The 18434-nt window shown below is 40.3% G+C and overlaps 1 protein-coding gene across 4 annotated transcripts in view; it reads left to right on the forward strand.

Moving 5' to 3' along the window:
• Positions 1-18434, forward strand: part of MEIS1 (Meis homeobox 1) — a 184568-nt gene that overhangs the window by 1746 nt on the left and 164388 nt on the right. For all 4 annotated transcript variants that reach the window (XM_081943584.1, XM_081943585.1, XM_081943582.1 and 1 more), the window contains exons 2-6: positions 1495-1721; positions 3509-3650; positions 4221-4271; positions 4990-5040; positions 6080-6226. In XM_081943584.1, coding sequence (XP_081799710.1) covers positions 1495-1721; positions 3509-3650; positions 4221-4271; positions 4990-5040; positions 6080-6226 — 618 coding nt within the window. The remainder of the gene's footprint in view (positions 1-1494; positions 1722-3508; positions 3651-4220; positions 4272-4989; positions 5041-6079; positions 6227-18434) is intronic.

The following is an 18434-nucleotide window of genomic DNA, read 5'->3' on the forward strand; positions in this document are numbered from 1 at the left end:
TATTTTGTATCCTCCATAAAGTTACCCTATTGTTTATCTTGCATTTAGTTTTACAGCTCAAGTAGTGTCAAGAGCTTTAGTTATATTTGCCCTTAAGAAATTGAAATGGCAACGTGTGATATTCCTGACCCCCAGACACACATCCTTTCACCTGAGGAATTCTAACATTCGGCTTCTGCTACTCAGAAGAAAAAGTATTTTAAGTTTAGTTTGCCCGCAGCAGAAGCAAAGCCAGTCAGCGGATAAAACTTTAGAATAGGGACAGTACTATATAGCACTTTACAAAAAACACACTGCCTCTTCCTCAAGAAAATACACGGCCTTATAACTGTCCCAAATATATTTAAAGTCTGATATTTGTGCATGTGACTTCTCAACAATAGGAAAATTAAATTGAAAACTGAAGGACTGATTTCCAACTATTCTTTTTATTAATTATACAAAAATACCCCACAACCTAACTTTACTTTTCTTATCCTTTCCCTCCAAAGACTAGGAAGGAAAGAATCTCCAAGAAATTTCTGAGAGCCATTCTAAATAGAGCTTTCTATTTTTGTGCACCGTACCTTAGAGTGTCTTTGCAACATCAAGGAAAGTCTTCTCCACTTGGTGCTGCTTGCATGCACAACTGATGCCCACAAGGAAATCTTGTAAAAATAAAGAAGGACTATCTTAATGCACGTGTTAATAATAGGTGTCCTCATTTTAACTTCTGCTGGGGAAGCCTACTGAATGGGGCAGCTTTTCAGCATGCATTTATGATGAATTGGACTTTAAAGCAGCCAGTCTACCATCTGCCTGTTAACTTTTTCCTTTCCATAAGATTGTTGTGCCAGGACCCCAGAAAGGACATACATACTTGTGATGGCCTACTGGAAAATTAATCGGCATTCATATTATTATTATTATTATTATTATTATTATTATTATTATTATTATTACTACTAATAATACTAATAATAATAATAGGGGAATTTTACAAGATACATCAACAAATTGCAGCTTCCTGCAATAACACCAGTGGAACTGCAAAAAAACTGTGCTACTTGGAACATCTTATATTTTAAGAAGGTACTTGGTTGATACCTAGGACGCTGGTAGCAAACCGTATCAACCATTAGCACCAGTCAATGGTATTTCTAATGCATTTTTGAATGTTCAGTTGGCTGAGTTTCATGTTTAATGAATAAAGTATATAATAATAATAATAATAATAATAATAATAATAATAATAATAATAATAATAATAATAATAATAATAATAATAATAATAATAATGGGGGATAGTGAAAACCTTCACAGATAAAGCCAGGCCTTTTCCTGTTGTCTGATTTGGTGCCATCTCCCCTAACTTACAAGTCATTCTTCCCAACTCAACTCCCTGGCACACAAAGTTGCTTCCTCTCTTCTCACCCCCCCCCCTACATAAACTGCACTTCGGAATCGACCTTCTTTTGACCCATTTTTTTCTTTTCCCTCCTGTTTATCATGCAGTACGACGATTTACCCCATTACGGTGGGATGGATGGAGTGGGGATTCCAAGCACCATGTATGGGGACCCCCATGCCGCCAGATCCATGCAGCCTGTCCACCACTTGAACCATGGTCCTCCGCTTCACTCCCATCAATACCCGCACACAGCTCACACTAACGCCATGCCCCCCAGCATGGGTTCCTCTGTCAATGACGCTTTAAAGAGAGATAAAGATGCAATTTATGGGTAGGTACAGCTAGCATCAGTTTTATTCTCTGGAAAATGTGCTGCTTCCTCCCTGGTTGTCCCCCCCCCCCCCCAATCACCCTTACCTACCCAGTGATCAGGGCCAAATTGAGCTCACTGCCCACTGCAGAGCCTAGTCTCAAACTAGGAAAGCTGTAGAATGGGGGTGAATGTGCCATGGTGGGAGTCCTTTACTGTGGTTCTCTGCTCTTACTGACCTCTGTTGGACCTCAAATAAAAGTTTCCCCCATTCAGAGAAATTAATTGTTTTGGAAAGAAAATGCATATGTCGCTTTGCAAAATTTAGACTGCCTCCCCTCCCCCTAAGAGCTGGAAAGTATTGTGTAGAAAGAAAGACCCTTCTCCCCATTTATTTATTTTTAGTAACTTCAATATGTTGAAGGCGGGATTGAAACTGTCCTTTGGTTGTTTTGGCTACAACTTTTTGCAATAAGCTGTGAAGTCATGTGAAAAGTGGAGAAAAAGAATAGAGATAGAGAGAAAGAAAAGAAAAAGAAAGAAAAAGAGAAAGAAAGTGAAAGAAAAAGACAGACTTTATGGTAGAAAATAAATAAAATAAAAATAAATAGAAGTTTCTATGAAATAGTTATTTTTATGAAGTATTAAGAAATATGCATTCATTACATTTATACAGAAATAAAGTATGTTTTTTTCCTCTTCCTATACTAAGTCTTTTTAAAGAACAACTTGACAGCTTCCTTTAAATTCAATTTTAAAAGGAAATCTTCCGGATTAATTACACAATTCCTCCTACACCCCCTCCTCCAAATTGAGTTTAGATAACGTTTGGAAGCTCCTCTGATGTGGGATTTTTTTTTAAAAAAATTTTTTTTAAGTGTGCTGCTTCACTTATTCCTCCACTATAACTTCGGATGAATCTGCCTTTTGCAGTCACCACTGCTATTTGCAGGAATCTGAAGAAATGTTGCATATTTAACTACCATACTTTTTACCCCTTTGCGTTTCGATTACTTTCAGTTCTGCAGCCCCAAAGAGGTTAGGAGGGAAGGTGAATGGGAAACTTGCAGATGAAAGGAGCATGATGTTGACTTAGTGAATAATAACCTATTAACACCTTAAAAATAAAGTTTAAAATGTGGAAAGTCACTGGTTCCGCAGTGTACCTTCACATGCTTCATCCAGCAATAAGTCTGCATTACCTTACTGAGTTTGTGAAGGAAAAGCATAATCTCCAGATCCAACTGAGAGGAAGAGCTGGTGATCCACATATAAACAGTCCAAATTCCTTTCAGGGAACCTTTATTTCTCTGTCTCCCCCACCCCATGGGGAAACTTTGACAATTTAGCTTACCCAAGTACCTTTCTTTAACCCGCTCCCCCTGAAAACAATTACAATAAATCCCAAGGCTAATTTCTCATTCCCCATCCCAGAACTAAAGTGCATGTGGGGGTGGGGGGCGAATCTGGAAAGCGGGGGGCGGGCGGGAAGCGGATTCAAAATGGCTGCTAAATCCATTTGGTTAATAGTCTTAGCTAACGCTGCTCAGGTCCTCTGACCAGCTTTCAGATGGGCAACCCAGATTGGGTACCAGGGCTCGGATCGAGGTTCCTGGTTCTGCAAGGGAGGGCAGCGGGCTGTGCCGGGCTAGGCGCGTTGGAGTGCGCGGGGCTGGAAAGTTCACTTGCGGGGAGTGGGTGGGTGGGTGGCTTCTCCCCGACGGAGACCAGACTTTGCCTAGAGCCCGCGCGGCTCACGGGGGTCTCTGCTTTGGTGACTCTTACCCTTTTTTCCTCCCCCATTTCAGACATCCCCTCTTCCCACTCTTAGCACTGATTTTTGAGAAATGTGAACTAGCGACGTGCACGCCCCGGGAGCCCGGGGTAGCGGGAGGCGACGTTTGTTCTTCCGAATCTTTCAACGAAGATATAGCCGTGTTCGCGAAACAGGTCAGCAACAACCCGATGCTAGGGCCCCTGATCCATGGCGCGCTTCCCCAGGGCCTGGGCGACCCTCCCGGGAAGAACAGAACGATTCGCCCGCCTCCTCCTCCTCCTCCTCCTAGCCCTTGTCGCCTTGCCTTCATTCCTCGCAGCCCCTCGATTCCTTTCGCCCCGGCTCTCCCGCCTCCTCTCCGGAAGAGAGGGCAGCCCTCCGGCCCACATATTGACTTGAAGGGTCGCCCTAGGGCTTCGATTACCCCCTCCTACCCGCCCTCCTGGCCACTTTCCCAAGAAGACTGCCAGTTTCTGGGTCTCTGCTGGTGCATGGGGACGGAGGCGCAGCGGACAGCTGTCCGGCAGACTTGGCAAGCGGCTGGGCACCTTTGCTTGAGCCTTTCGGCTAAGCCTGCCAGTTTTGGGGGTGGGTTTGTGAGGGTGGAAGTATGGGGAAGGGGTGCGATGTAATGTAGCAAGGGTAACGACGCAATGCAACCGAGTTGTTCTGGTCTCTCAAACTGCTTTTTCTTTCTTCTTTTTTTAAATCCCTTCGCCCGGACTTTTCTACCCTGTGTCTAGATACGAGCAGAAAAACCCTTATTTTCTTCTAACCCCGAACTGGATAACTTGGTAAGAGTTCAGATACGTCTCCCCGACATACGTGTTTTTCCTGTTTTCTTAAGAGGCAAGTTTTCCCCCTTTCTTTTCCCCAGAATGGAGGTGGTGGAAACTATAGTAAACAAACAAACAAACAAACAAATAACGAGCTGGGGACTTTTTGAGGTCCAGACAACCACATTTCAGGAGCACAATCCAAAAGCGAAGTTGGGTGGAGTGTCCGAGACATTTGCCTCATTTTACCTTAACTGCGATGATGCAAATCTCGAGGTATCTTTGCTTTAGAGACCGGTGGGTAGTCCTGGAATAATGGCAGTTTGAGGTAAAGATCTCGAGTCAAATTGACTCTGACAAAATTAAATTAGTCCTTTGCAATGGAAACTTATTCTCTTCAGCCTTCTTCCTAAATTTGCTTGGCTCTACTGGACCAGCAATATTACTATCTACATTACCGTTTGCTAAAGAAATATTTATGATCCGTGTAATTTGGCCAATTCATTGCAACAGCGGTCAAAAGTAAAAATCGGAGCTTTCTTTTTGTTAAACAGTCTGCAGAAAGATGGCTTTTAAGTTTTAGTGTTGCTGTAATAAATCAAAATATTCACACACATCAAGGCCATACGGCTGCATATACAAGAAGGTACATACAGTGGATGGTAAACTGGAAGAGAAGTATTGGAGAAGCCCTAAAATCAGGGACAGAGACTTACATTGTTTTGTATTTTTACAGATGATCCAAGCCATACAAGTATTAAGGTTTCATCTGTTGGAATTAGAGAAGGTAACTCTCTCTCTTTTTTCTTTTCCTCACCCCCTACCTAATAATATTTCATAAAGTTGAAGCTACAGCAGAATTTCTATAAATGTCTTTCCTTTTGGTAATTAGTGTCAGAACCAATCATGACATTCATTTCTCATTGCAGTTTAATTACAATTTCAGCCACTAAAAATCTGGATCACTAATGCCCTGGCCTTGTATCTCTTTTTACTACCTTTGCACAAATGCATTGGATAATATTTTAGAAGGATGCTTGTATTTCGGCTTGTGCTTCCCATAGGATAGCTATTTCTATCCAGGTACTTTAGTTTTCAGTTAGTTTTTCAGGGTCCCCCCCCTTCCCCCCTTTCTTTTAAAGAGCCATCTGCAGGGTCACACACAGGGCACAGTTTGTCCTGCAACATTTTGCAGAAACAAGCCAGAGTTGCTAGATGTGTCAGTTTCTTGTTTCTTTTGTGGGGGCTACTCCTTCTTTTCCCAAGAAGGCAGTCATCAGATCAATCTGAATATGTGTTCTACTACTACTAATAATAATAATATTATGGAACCCAAGCACATTTCAAAGAAGGACTGGACTAGAAACATTTCCGGGCCTCCTGGAATATTGTTATTCACATACTTTTAGATCATTCAACTTTTTGTACAATTGGAGCAAGGGATCCTTTGTGTCCACAGACTCCTTGGGAAAAGGCTTGTGATGCTATAGGGGTAAAATTAAACAGTTTACCTTAAATGTCATCCATGCAGGCTAGCTCACTAATAGTCACAGCTCTGAGAGCAGATGAATTTAACACGGGTGTTGAATATGTTGTAGGCTGTGAATCATCTTGTCACTGTCAATTTTCTGGGATATCTCTATTTTGTTAGAAAAAGAAAGTTCTTCTTAATTCTGAATGCGTCTAGGGGGAATAATTGCAGTCTGTTTCCCCCTATTTAGAACTTTTGATGTCAGGCGTGGGGGAGGGGAATTGATTGCTCTTGTCAATTTCACTTAACATGCCCTTGATTATATTTTGGTGTTGTTACCTTTGTCATAATGCAGGTACACGAATTGTGTGACAATTTCTGCCACCGGTACATTAGCTGTTTGAAAGGGAAAATGCCAATCGATTTGGTGATAGACGATAGAGAAGGCGGATCAAAATCAGACAGCGAAGACATAACGAGATCAGCAAACCTAACAGATCAGGTATGGTCATCTCCAGTTTCGCAATTGCTGTGCAAATCTGTATGCAGATCATTTGCCGGGTCACTACGCCCCCTTTTATTATTTGCATATGATTAAGTCCCTTTTGGATAAATTTCCATCGAAATGAAAATTTTTGAATAATGTGGCTATTATTACTTCATTAAGTCTTGCTCCGGGATTCGACCTGGCGAAATGAGCTTGTAAAAGCATTGCCTTCAAACTTGACCTGCTCCTTGTCGCTTTTAATTTTTGTCTTTATTTTATTTACTTCCCTTTTTAACGACAATAGAAGGCTCTACTTGTGAATCGTGGGGGCTTCCGGTGAGATGCTAGAAAATGGGTGGGAGGGGGGGGGGAAGAGAGGAAGAGTTAAATCCGAGATTGGTGGTTTGGGGAAAGAAGACAAGAGAAGGTTTGAAATCTAGCAAACGTTGGCTATTTTCTTCCTGTCTCTACGGTTCATTAGCCTGTCTTGTCAGTTTTCCTTGGCCGAACGCTTTTAGACCTCAGTGAGCATTGCTTTGTACTAAGATTGCCTGCTGAAAGGGCATTGGGTTTTATTGGATTTAGCAGAAAAAGAAATAATAAAATCAGGAGAAGCAGCAAAAGATAGTGAGGGAAAGAATGATATTGCGGTTGCTCTGTGTCATCTCTGCCTCTTTGGCTGCCCCCTTAGTTGGGATATCTGAATAGTCTTAAGAGTAGGTCCTGCGCAATCTATGCGGGGAGCGTCTGAATCTTCCAACTTCACCCTCGTGCTCATGCCTGGACTCTTGTCTCGCTGGAATAAAGTGTTGTTGTTTTTTGAAAGGAAAACAAAAGTATCGTTTCGGAGAAGTGATATTAACTAATCAATGTTCCTTAACATTACAATTATTGGCCGTAGTCCTGGAGTGCGTCGCGGAAAGTGACAATAATGGGCAATGCCGGTGGGTTAGTTGCAATTGCTGCTTCCTTTGAAAAGAAACAGATCCCCCCTCCCAACTTTCTTCCTTCTTTATGATCTATTATGTTGGAGACTTCTGAAAGCCATTGGACTGTAGCTCTAGACAGACTTTTTGTTTAGTTCTGCGGGAAATCAAAGCAGGCAGAGCTCTTGTTTTGAGAAGGCATTGATCAGAATGTTGTTGGCTTGATTAAGGCGATTTTATGCCTCAGTTCGGTGCAAGGTGCTCCTAATCTGTTGCTTCCTCTTTTGGTGACTGGTGTCCGTTCCTGGGGATGGTACAGAAGATGAAGCAACGTGTTGATGGCAGCCATGAGATTTTTATGAAGCTCTTGGACAAAATGCCCTTTTTTGAAAAAATATTCAATGAGCAATGGAAGATTTGTAAGTCGGTTGTAATTTTGCTTGTAGGGATCTCATTCCCTGCATGTATACATGGGTGGGCCGGCAGTGGTCTCTGTTGACTTTTTAGACCTTGGAAGGAAGGTGGCTGCGGTTTGGTGGGGGGTCTCGTGCGCCCTCCCCCCGGTAGATATCGCTGAAACACGGGCTGTAGTTGAAGAGGGCTGTTGTGGAATCAAAATTGTAATCCAACAAGTCTAACGAGAAAATAGGTTTCAAAAAGCTTCAGAGTGCTTCGTACATAAAGCTATTTGAGCAAATTACAAGAACCGCTTAGGGGCATGAATGAAATCAACACTTTAATTGCGTCCAAAATGAAGATTTATGCCCCATTTTCCCAATGAATCATTATTTTGTTAAAGCGGAAGCAAAATATGTGAGTTTTGTTGTTGTTGTGCCCAAAGAAAGAAACCGGGAACTTGACTTACCCCCTTCAATTCCTTCTCACCCGCACCTCTCTTTCATTCTCTACATCGCTAAGATGTTAATAAATTTCCCCAAAGTTTAGACGGCGGCAAATATGCGAGCGCGCACACACGTACGCTTATTGATACCCTTTAAAAACCTTCCGATATTTGTTTATAGCGGCTCATGTGAGCTTTAATGGGCTATCTCCTCTTTTTTCTTTGGTCTCTTCAAGCAGAGAAGTTAATGCGTGGCTGAATATTTCCTCCTTCCTTCCTTAAAAAAAAAAAAAAAAACCAACCCACCTTGGGGGAAGGTTCCTTGCTTTTCGCCTGCCAGACCTCTCCGGCGGAGAAGCTACAAGTATCCTTTGGCCCCGTGCTTCACGTACTGCGCCTGCGCCGCCTGGTAGTTTGCCCATTTCGCAGCCTGTGTTGCGAAGGCTACGGCGCGCGTTCTTCGGCGATACCCGTGAGGCTTGGTCTCTCGTTTCCTCAAAAGGCGCCGTTTCTCTCTCTCCCCCCCCTCCAAGGGAGACAGACGTTTCCCCCTTTTCTTTGGTACGAATGTGGCCCGACCAGTTTACAAGCAAGTCGCCTTGCCTGTTTTTAGGCTGGCCTGTGGATGACAGGTACCTTTACTGTAGGACAGTGTTTCTCAACCTTGGCGACTTTAAGTCCTGTGAACTTCAACCCCCAGAATTCCCCAGCCAGCTGGGGGATTCTGGGAGTTGAAGTCCACAGGACTTAAAGTCGCCAAGGTTGAGAAACACTGCTGTAGTAGGACATCAGACCCGGTTAATTTACGTATAGTGGCAAAAATAAAAAATAAAAACGGAGAGCAAAAGCAAAAGCGTGGGCATTTGAATAAAAGGAGTTACTCAAGCCTCCCTTCGGTATTCTGCGAACCGCCCGGGCTCGCTAGCCAATTCATCCTTCACGTCTCCAGAGTTTGGTCATCTTCCTTTGCCTGTCGCAGAGCCCCCGGGAACAGAAGCGAGACAGGCGTGGGTTTGGCGGGAGAAAAGAGAAATGAATCCTCGTTTTTTTTCTGTCAGGGAAGGCGAAGACGGCTGGCCGCCCTTCTAGCCAAGCCTTCAGCCAAAGGCAACCTCAGAGACCTGGGCAACCGATCCCGGGTTCTGCGCCGGCTGGCGCCCCCTTCTGCTCAACGGTGCTCACGGCCCTTTCTGAAGAAGCGAGCGCCGGCCGGGTTTAAGACTTAAGCTGGGGTTGGAGAGTCCACTTTTGCTTGCTAGAGTAGTTCTTTGGACTTCTTAGAGCGCAGGTGGAGAAAGGCGTTCAAAGGAGAAGCCGGTGGAAGCCGGTAGGGCTTTGGTGGGGAGGGGTAGGCGGCGGAAAACAACGAAAGAAGCGGCCGTCTGAATCCCTCAATGACACTCGAAGACCGAAAGAGACGCTCAAGGGCGCAGAGCCGGAGTCACTTCCAGCAAGAGGTTGCGAGGGCGCCTACATATCTGCCCTGCGTGAGCGGATAGTCTTGTCCTGAAAAGCAGATCTCTGAAGCCTTCCTCTCTCCCCCACCTCCTCCCACAGGCCTTCATAAATTAACACGTTTCCACCACCCCCCCACCTCAAATTAGAGTGAATGAAGTGGCCCAACACCACGCTCGCCCTGCCTATGACTGTGGTTGGGTACATGGGTATAGCTCCCGTCGCTGAAAGCAGGCCTAGATTTACCTCGGGAGAGGGGAAAAATCAGACGGCTGTTTGCTATGAGAAGGTTGGAGCCGATAGGCTCCCGCGGCCGCGCAGAAAAAGGCGGGCTTGCGGGCCTAACAGAGCGTCGGGGGAAAGCGCTTAGGTTCCCCCCCCCCCCGTCTCCCGCTATCCCTCCTTCGGTCCGCAGCCTCCTCAGTTCCACGCTCGGGGCCTCCCGGTTTCACCCACCCCTCCCCGGGAAAGGTACCCAGACGCCTACGAAATGGCGAACAGCGCGTGGTGTTTAGGGGCGGGTCGTGAGCAAGTTAGGGGTGAAGGAAAGACATCGGTTTTTTGGTGGGGAGGGGAGGCTGGCTGAGGAAGGTTTTTGCTCCTTGGGGTGGTGGGGAGGGGGGAAGAGAGAAGAGTGTAAGCAACAGAGCTTGGAGGCAGGCAGAGGTCACCCTGTGCTTCCCTTGGCCTCCCGCTGAGGTTTAGTCATGCCCTGACGGCCGTGTCCAAGGAAGACAATGGGGCAAGTGGGCAGGGATGGGAAAAGCACCGAAGAGGGAAGAAAGGCACCAAAGAAGCCAGCAATTGTGTCTGCTCTCCGCTACACCCGCCCAGCGGGAAAAGAAGGAATAAGGGAGAGCAAGTGGCCCAGGTCTTGCTCTGCCTTTGAGGCTTGAGTAGGCCTTTGTGACTCTGGTATCACTGGTCTGCTGCTATTCAGTGGTGGCAGGGAGCCTCAGTGACACCCGACCTTTTCTCTAAGGAACCTTCTACATTGGGAAAGGAAGATGATTGTATGGGCACACTTTAGTTAACTAGTGTGTTTGTGTGCAAGCGCATGTGTTAAATTAAACCAGACAACTTTAAGAGGGAATGCTTGCTGCTCTGGAAGAGGTTAGGTATGTGTCAGGTAGAAGGTGTAACAGTGGTGTATTTTACTGCAGAATCTAGTGGAGGGAATAAAAATCATTGCCATGTCTCCTTGAACTGGCCATCTGCTTATAGAGAGTGAAGGAAATTTATGGGACTTGGGTAGAAGTGAGAAATCACCATAATATAACAGTTCTCTTAGCCCAGCAGATTGACTTTCAAAGCCTAAAATATTTTTTTGAAAATAACTTTATCTCCAGAATAAATACTTTTTAAAAAATCAACTTAAAATAGTTGTACAATTTATATAGAAATTTTGTGCAAAGCTGACTAGAAAATTGAGAATTTAGGATTGGGAATGGTGATGAACAGTTAATTTCTAAGAATTTTTTTCCCTCAACTTGTATGCGGATTGCTTGTATGAATACAGAGCATGGGAAGTTCAACTTTGGAATATGCCAAAACAAAATAAAAACTGCACATCTTTTAATTTAACAGCTGAGCTGGTATGGAACTTGCTATTTGAAGCTGAAAAGTGGGTTTAATCGTGGAGTTTATTTCTAATAATTATGGAACTACCATGCTCTCTTCCTCCTCCCTCCCCTTCACACAAAATATATTTATTTTAAGAGAAAAACCTATTGACTTCAATACTTAAGTTCCATCTTAAGCTCACTTATTTTGACACAATAAGTAAACATACCTCAGAATTATAAATCTTGCACAAATTAAATTGAGCCTCATTTACACCTCTAAGGAGTGATTAGCCTTTAATATTAGCTCACAGATTACGGTATATTTTGAATACCTGAGTAGGTGACTCTTTATCCAGTTTTGAAATAAACCTTATGTATCAGGTAATCAGGATGTTAAATTGGACTTAGTTACATATTTTAAAACTTGGAAGATTTACAGAATTTATATTTTTATTGTTTATCAGTTTACCTGGAATATACATTTGGTAAAATACTTATGGTTACAATGTAGCAATTAAAGCAGTATCTGTACATATCAACTTTTATATCCATGTTATATATTTACAATTTAGTTGCTTTGGAAGTTGATTAATTAGCATTTAAATACTTTATTGCATTTTTTAAAAGAACACGTTTTTATTTCCAATTCTTTTAAATTACTTGGATTTGTTTTTTAGTAAAAGTGATTTTGATAGCTTGTACATTCATATAAATTCCACTTTCCCTGAAGGGAAACTGTAGATAAATACTGCAACAGTTTACAAAACAATAACAAACACTGTGAATTGGTCATTAGTAGCATTCTGCCAAGTGATGAGAATCCTATTACTTGTTAGATTTTTTGAGCATGGTAAAATTCTTCTTATCCTCATAGAAGAATAAGTCCTTTTAAGGATAATGTTATAACTTATTACTACTCCATGTATTATAATTTAAATAATCACTTCTAAGTATTAAACAATGTTTCTGTATAAGCCTTCCTGCTAGAAGGATGTTCAGAGTAGATAATAGTTTCTTTCCCAGAATTAACTACAGGTTTTAGCGTGTCAGAATAGTAGTTTCTACAGATTATCATTGCATTTGATATACCTTCGGGAGACAAACTGATTTATTATAATTAACAAGCTGTTTTATAGGAACTGGAGTTTGAATTTGTGAATGTAAATAAATGTATATTTAATTGGGTGTTAAGTTTAATGAAGTTCGGTGCCACTTTTTTCTTTGCAAGTGCTCCGCTTTGTATCACTAACAGATCAGTTAAATATCTACATAGTTCTTAAAATGTTTATCAGAATAAATAATCATTTAAGAACATCAAGGTGCTCCTTGTTGCTGGTAGGAAAATGTATATGTGGATATACAGTCTCAGACTAAACAGAACAAAGTGGTCCCGTAAATCATAGAAGAGGGTGTTGGTTTCATAGGTAATTCTTATCCTTTCAACCAGTGCCCAGGGAGTCTTCACTGTAAGTTGCTTCATCTCAGCTTTCAGGTGCCACTGGGTGAGCTGTAAAAGATTATGACACTTACCTTTCAATAATGTATATGCAAGTTGCTTTTATCGACTAGGTTTTTTTTTTTGGAAGACACCGCAGTATAAAATAATTGCTAGCACAGATTCAAATCAAGTGTGTGAGCATATATGCAATGTATTCAGGCAACAGTATTTTTCTTGTGTAAAATAAATGTTAACAAATATAAAAATAACAACCTTTTGACAGACTCATCATTTAATCTTCCTATGTAAGCCAAATGCAGTATGTATATAGAAACATAAATGGAAACTGGCAAACAGCCAAATTCCTATAGGGGCTAGCAGAGAAATGATAAAAAATATGAAATAAGAGTTCTTGTGAGGAGGTCTATAATTCAACATTATTTGATTCCACTGTCAAAGAAATTGTTGAAGGGATAGTAAACTGATACTAGAGTCTCAGTCATTTTTAAGAGTCTTAAATGTTTGTAACCTTGATGCGTGGATGGTCGTAGACGGGTTATAGGATTTAAGATATAGTAATCCTTGTATTTAGTTGAAGTACATAGGTTACAGTAATTAAAAAGCAGAGGAAGCAGAAGACACAAAAGCTTTACATAGCTAGCAAACATTCTTCTGTGGAGGAATAATATTTAATTTTCCTCTTGGTAGCAGGTTACTGGAAAAGACAAAAGAGCTTTACAGCCTGCTCATAAACACATGGCTTCAATGTACATCTCACTGAAATCAATACAACATACATTCCCATGTTATACTTTTGGTTTGGGGTAATGATGTCAGTCAGCTTAAGTCAAGTTGTCTGATGAAACTTATTTTTAGATTGAAGTTCCAGACTTATACTCTCCAGTTAAGAAGATTGGACTTGGCTTCTAGGTAAAAGTGTACATTTTAAGAGTATGGCAGAATTATGAAACTAAACACAACTAAACTGAATGGAATGACTGAATAGCCTGTAAATATATTCATCAAGTATGTATCTGCAATGAGCACAAGTTTATCTGAAAAGAAAACATGCTCATTGCTCTATGCAAGTATATGTAAGGTTGTAGCCTAAATAAGCCCGTTTGGGAATTTATTTTCAGGCAATAATCTTAGCTTCAAAATTTAAATGATCAAATCCTGAAGACTGGTGTTTCAACAAAATGTGAATATAGTTAGTTATAATTAAAAACTATGTGAACATATTCTTCGCAAACTTTCTAGGAACACACACTAGAATTGAAATTCACAAATGTTTCGGGATTGATTACATCCCCACGGTGTTGGAGTTTCTTCAGGTGTGCATAAGATTGGTCTTAATTTAAGAAAGAAGTCGACAAATCATAGTAACTTTCAGTTTGTCTATATGTTATCTAAATTATCAAAAGTGTGAAATGACTAAAGCATACTAGCTAGAATATGTATTATAGTAAAATTGTATGTGTGGTTTTTGTTAAAGTTAAGGCTAACATTTATTGTAATTTTAAATTAATTCCTTTGTGGGAGGGCTTCCAGATTTGGAATCATTTCTATTTGTTGACCTAAATGGGGATTTGTTGGATAACTGAACTACCCTATGACACATTGAAATTGTCTGAAAGTAAGATTTTGTGATATCTATCTCATACACAGAATACATATTTCTGAGTAATTTTAATGAGACTTCGTAAACAAAAATAAATATGGAAGTTGTTACTGTATGTGATCAAAGCAGTATGTACAGCATTCTGTGGAGTTCATTTAGCATGTATTAGCGCTCTCTCTCCCTCTCTCTCTCTCTCTCTCTCTCTCTCTCTCTCTCTCTCTCTAATTCTTATGCCAGAAATGTTAGAGAAGGAAGAAGAAAAAAGGCAACCAGAGCATGTGCTGTCTATGATATTAATTATATTCAGTACAATGGTTGATTTGTTCCTTAGAATATTGCCTCGTTTCTATTGTTTGAAGTGCAGAAGAAACATAATCTTAAGAAATATGAAGCCTTGAAAATTAATCTGTAGATGGAAGCACGTTTCGTGTAAATAAATGAAATATTCACTGAAACATAAATTGTGAAACTTATATCCAAAGAAGTATGCTTAGGAATATAATTCCTAATTACAGAATTCATCACAATAATGCTTTAAACATATTCTTACTAAATAAATACACACGTACACCTAAAGATAGTTCAGTTAGTTCAGTTGCCAATAGTGAACATTGCAGCAGGAATGTTAAAACCAAATATTTTATTTTTTAAAGTAGTTAATTGAGTTGTTGATATGTAATCTGCAAGATTTATATCCATATATTTCTGAAAGTGAAATCATAAATGTCTTGAACGTGCAGCACTATTCTACTAATTTTAATATTTTAGAAATTATCATTCCATTCTATCATTCCACTTTTGATAAAATCAATACAATATTTTATTATATTAATTAGCTTTGTTCATTAGCATAACAATTTAAACATTTTAATTGTATATTGCTTTATTTAAATACATACTCTCTTTATATCTAGCTGAATCAAATCAGTATTTTTTCTTTTTTCAGTTTTTCTAATTATCCATATATTATTAGTGATAGAAAAACATTGCATTGCACTTGTTCTAATTATTATCTGTTTTATAATTCAAATCTATTGAACTTTTAATTGTTTCTGCCTACTTTTTATTTCTAATGCTCTTTATATTAGTGCATGTTCCTCAGTCAGTGTTGTAAAACTATTTCCATTATTTTCAGTAGACTCCATTAAATACGAATAGTTTTAAGAAAGCAACTGAGTATCCAGTGTTGAATACACTTACCTGGGAGTAAATTCCATTGAACTCAATAGAACTGGCTCCGGAGGAGACATATATTGAGTTGACTGTCAGGAATGAAATAATATGCCTTTTGTCTTCTGTATGCTCCCACATCTAGCTCCTTGAGTTTCTCCGCTCTTGTTACTTAATTTAGAGCTGATGCATGGTCCTGAGGTTTGAAATGTGTGCCCTTCTATGTAGAAGGAAATAGTTTAATGCAGAGAATGTAGGTGAAACTAGAACTCTTGCAATACATTGAGGCTGCTTTTGTTAATTTAGTGGAGATCACTGGAAAATCTCATTATGATCTATCATGTCTAGTTAAGGGTCTGGCATCTATTAGTGTGTAGTGTGAATTTTTGACATGTTAGATCTGTATCAGCTTCTTCAGACTCAACATGTCAAATCTTGTTTGTTGGTTGTTTGGTAGCTATTTTATTTATCTTGGTTTTGTAAAGATATGTTTATGAAGTCAAGATCCAGAATGTTATTCATCCCTTTATGCTTTTCATACACTCTTCAATAAGGTTCCAATTGGAAACAGATATACTCAAGGGGAAGCACAATTAAAGTCAATGTTTTGATTAAAAATGCCTTTTATTTAGGTGCTTCACATAATAGCATTTGTACATTTTAATATTTTTAATTGTCCTATTTTTGACCAAAAAAAGAGAGCTTGAGTAGTATTGTGTACAATGCTATATCCTCCGGATCAGGATATAAATGACCATCTTTTATTTGATGGAACCTTCAAAATATGACTCTTTACATTAAAGCGTTTTTTAAAAATGATATTAAGACTGCAAAAGAATATTCTATTGTAGCCAGTTTCTGTTTTTAGCATGGTGTGTTTGAATACTGATGACTGTGTAAAATAAAACTATAATACCTTCAAATATAGTTTAGATCATAAATATCTAACTCTTTTAATGTTTGTGAGTTAAATTAGTAGCTTTTAACAGCAACAGGATGCATAAGACATGCATGTATTTTATGTATGTACGTATGTACGTATGTACGTATGTACGTATGTACGTATGTACGTATGTATGTATATGTATATATTAGACTCGTGCAAACAATTTCAGTACAACTGGTACTTTGCTATCTCGATCTGCTCCTCATAGCCCACTAGTTCTCTCAGTGGAAGCCTTAACTGGCCATATATGTACCTGACCAAAAAAACTCAATCTTCAAGTGACTATAGGGATATACCTTTTGAGGTACTAATTCAGAAGGCCACCACTTGCAAGTGAAACGTGTTCAGAAGATTTTCATAGACCTAGACTATCTTTATACTAATGTAGCACCCTCATTCTGCTACCCTTTCAGTTCTCTCCTCCCCCTCTTGATCTCCTTCTCCCTCTCCCCCTCCCTCCCCCCTCTCTCCCTCCCTCCCTCTCTCTGTCTCTCTGTCTCTCTTTGTGGTATGTAATGTTTATTAGTGGATGGTCCATTGACATATTCACGAAAATAGCCAATAGCTGTTTAGCAGTAATCACAGTTAGGAAGCATTAGTACGAATTAGGCCTTTTGGTCTCTTTTTATTTGTGTTATCTAATTATTATACTTGGTTTTCTATCTTTATAGTAAATGATCATAATCATAATTTCATTTTTAATTTATGTGAAGAAATTTGTACAAAGTTATTTTTTCTCTGATGCATGGTAATTTTGTGCAGAACAGTACCATAAGGATGTTGTTATAGAAAAATTTACTAGCAACAAAATTGTGATATGCCAAATGCCCATGTATATTACTTTCTTAATTTAATTTAATTTTTTTTTTAATTGGGCATATGGCTTTCCATTAAAATCATAGCTTTCTTAAACTTGTTTCAAAGGTAAACAAAGAAGCACAAATGTTAAGAATGAGGCTATTGCTGTCTGTAGTGTTGCTAAACGGATATTTCAAAATTAATGCAGCATTTAACACAAGTCATAAAAATCCACTCTAATTATTCTAAATAATATTGTATCTCAAAGGTATAAGTTTTATTGCCCGAGCTTCTATTGTACTGTTAATAGAAGTTGGAAACAGAAGAGAAAGAAGAGTCACTGGCAATAATTTTAATGTTTTTTCTGAACAGAATCACTAGTATGAGGGCAGTTGACTTTGTACTGACAGCAGTTTAACTCATCTACATTTCTATAATGTTCCAGGAAATTATATATAGAAACACCTCCCCCCCCAGCTTTTTGTAAATGACAGTTGTAATCTAATACACATATACCATCAAAAAGCTGGGTGCCTTATGTTCTTTTTGACAAAAGCATCTTGCTTTCTAAGTCATTTATAGAGGTTTCAAAATAGCCACTGAACATATCCCCCTCCATGATCAGCAGAAATTAAAAGTTGTTATTCAGAAAATACCAAACAGAAATGATTAATCTTTCATTATAGAAATCATGAGACACTCAGTGTTTTAAAAATTGAAGTACCATACTTGTGAAGGTACTCCTACTCCAGGGAGTGAAAAACAATGTGCTTTTAGTAACACACCATGTTAAGAGGCAAGACACGGGTGTATTATTCAAGGGATACTTGAGTACTGTTCAAGGACTGCTGTAAATATAGTGCAGGTAAGTAATTAAATGTTTTATGACTGTCGGACTAGATCAGTGATGGCGAACCTTTTTTGGCTCGCGTGCCATAAGTGGGGGGAGCGCAGGGGGTTCGAGTGCAAGCGTGCCGCACCCATAATGCAACGCATGACCCCCCCAGTGCGCATGCGCACACAACGCGTGACACCCCCCCATTTTTACATTTTTTTGCCCTCCCCAGGCTGCAGAGGCTTTATAGGAGGCTGGGGAGGGCGAAAGGAGCCTCCCCCGACCCCCCAGAGGCCCTCCGGAGGCTTCAGGGACCGTCCGGAGGCTTCCATGAAGACTTCAGAGCGCTTAAAACCACCCTCCGAGCAAACCGGAAGTGACTTCCGGGTTGCTCGGAGGGTCGTTTTAAGCGCTCCGAAGGCATCAGGGAAGCCTCCGGACGGTTCCTGAAGCCTTCGGAACGCTTACAACGACCCTCCGAGCAACCCGGAAGTCACTTCCAGTTTGCTCGGAGGGTGGTTTTAAGCGTTCCAAAGGCTTCAGGGACAGTCCCTGAAGCCTCCGGGGGGCGGGGGAGGCTCTTTTCGCCCTCCCCAGGCTCCTATAAAGCCTCTGGAGCCTGGGGAGG

This window comes from Natrix helvetica (genome assembly GCF_964273705.1).
Source record: "Natrix helvetica genome assembly, chromosome: 2".
Classification (NCBI taxonomy): domain Eukaryota; kingdom Metazoa; phylum Chordata; class Lepidosauria; order Squamata; family Natricidae; genus Natrix; species Natrix helvetica.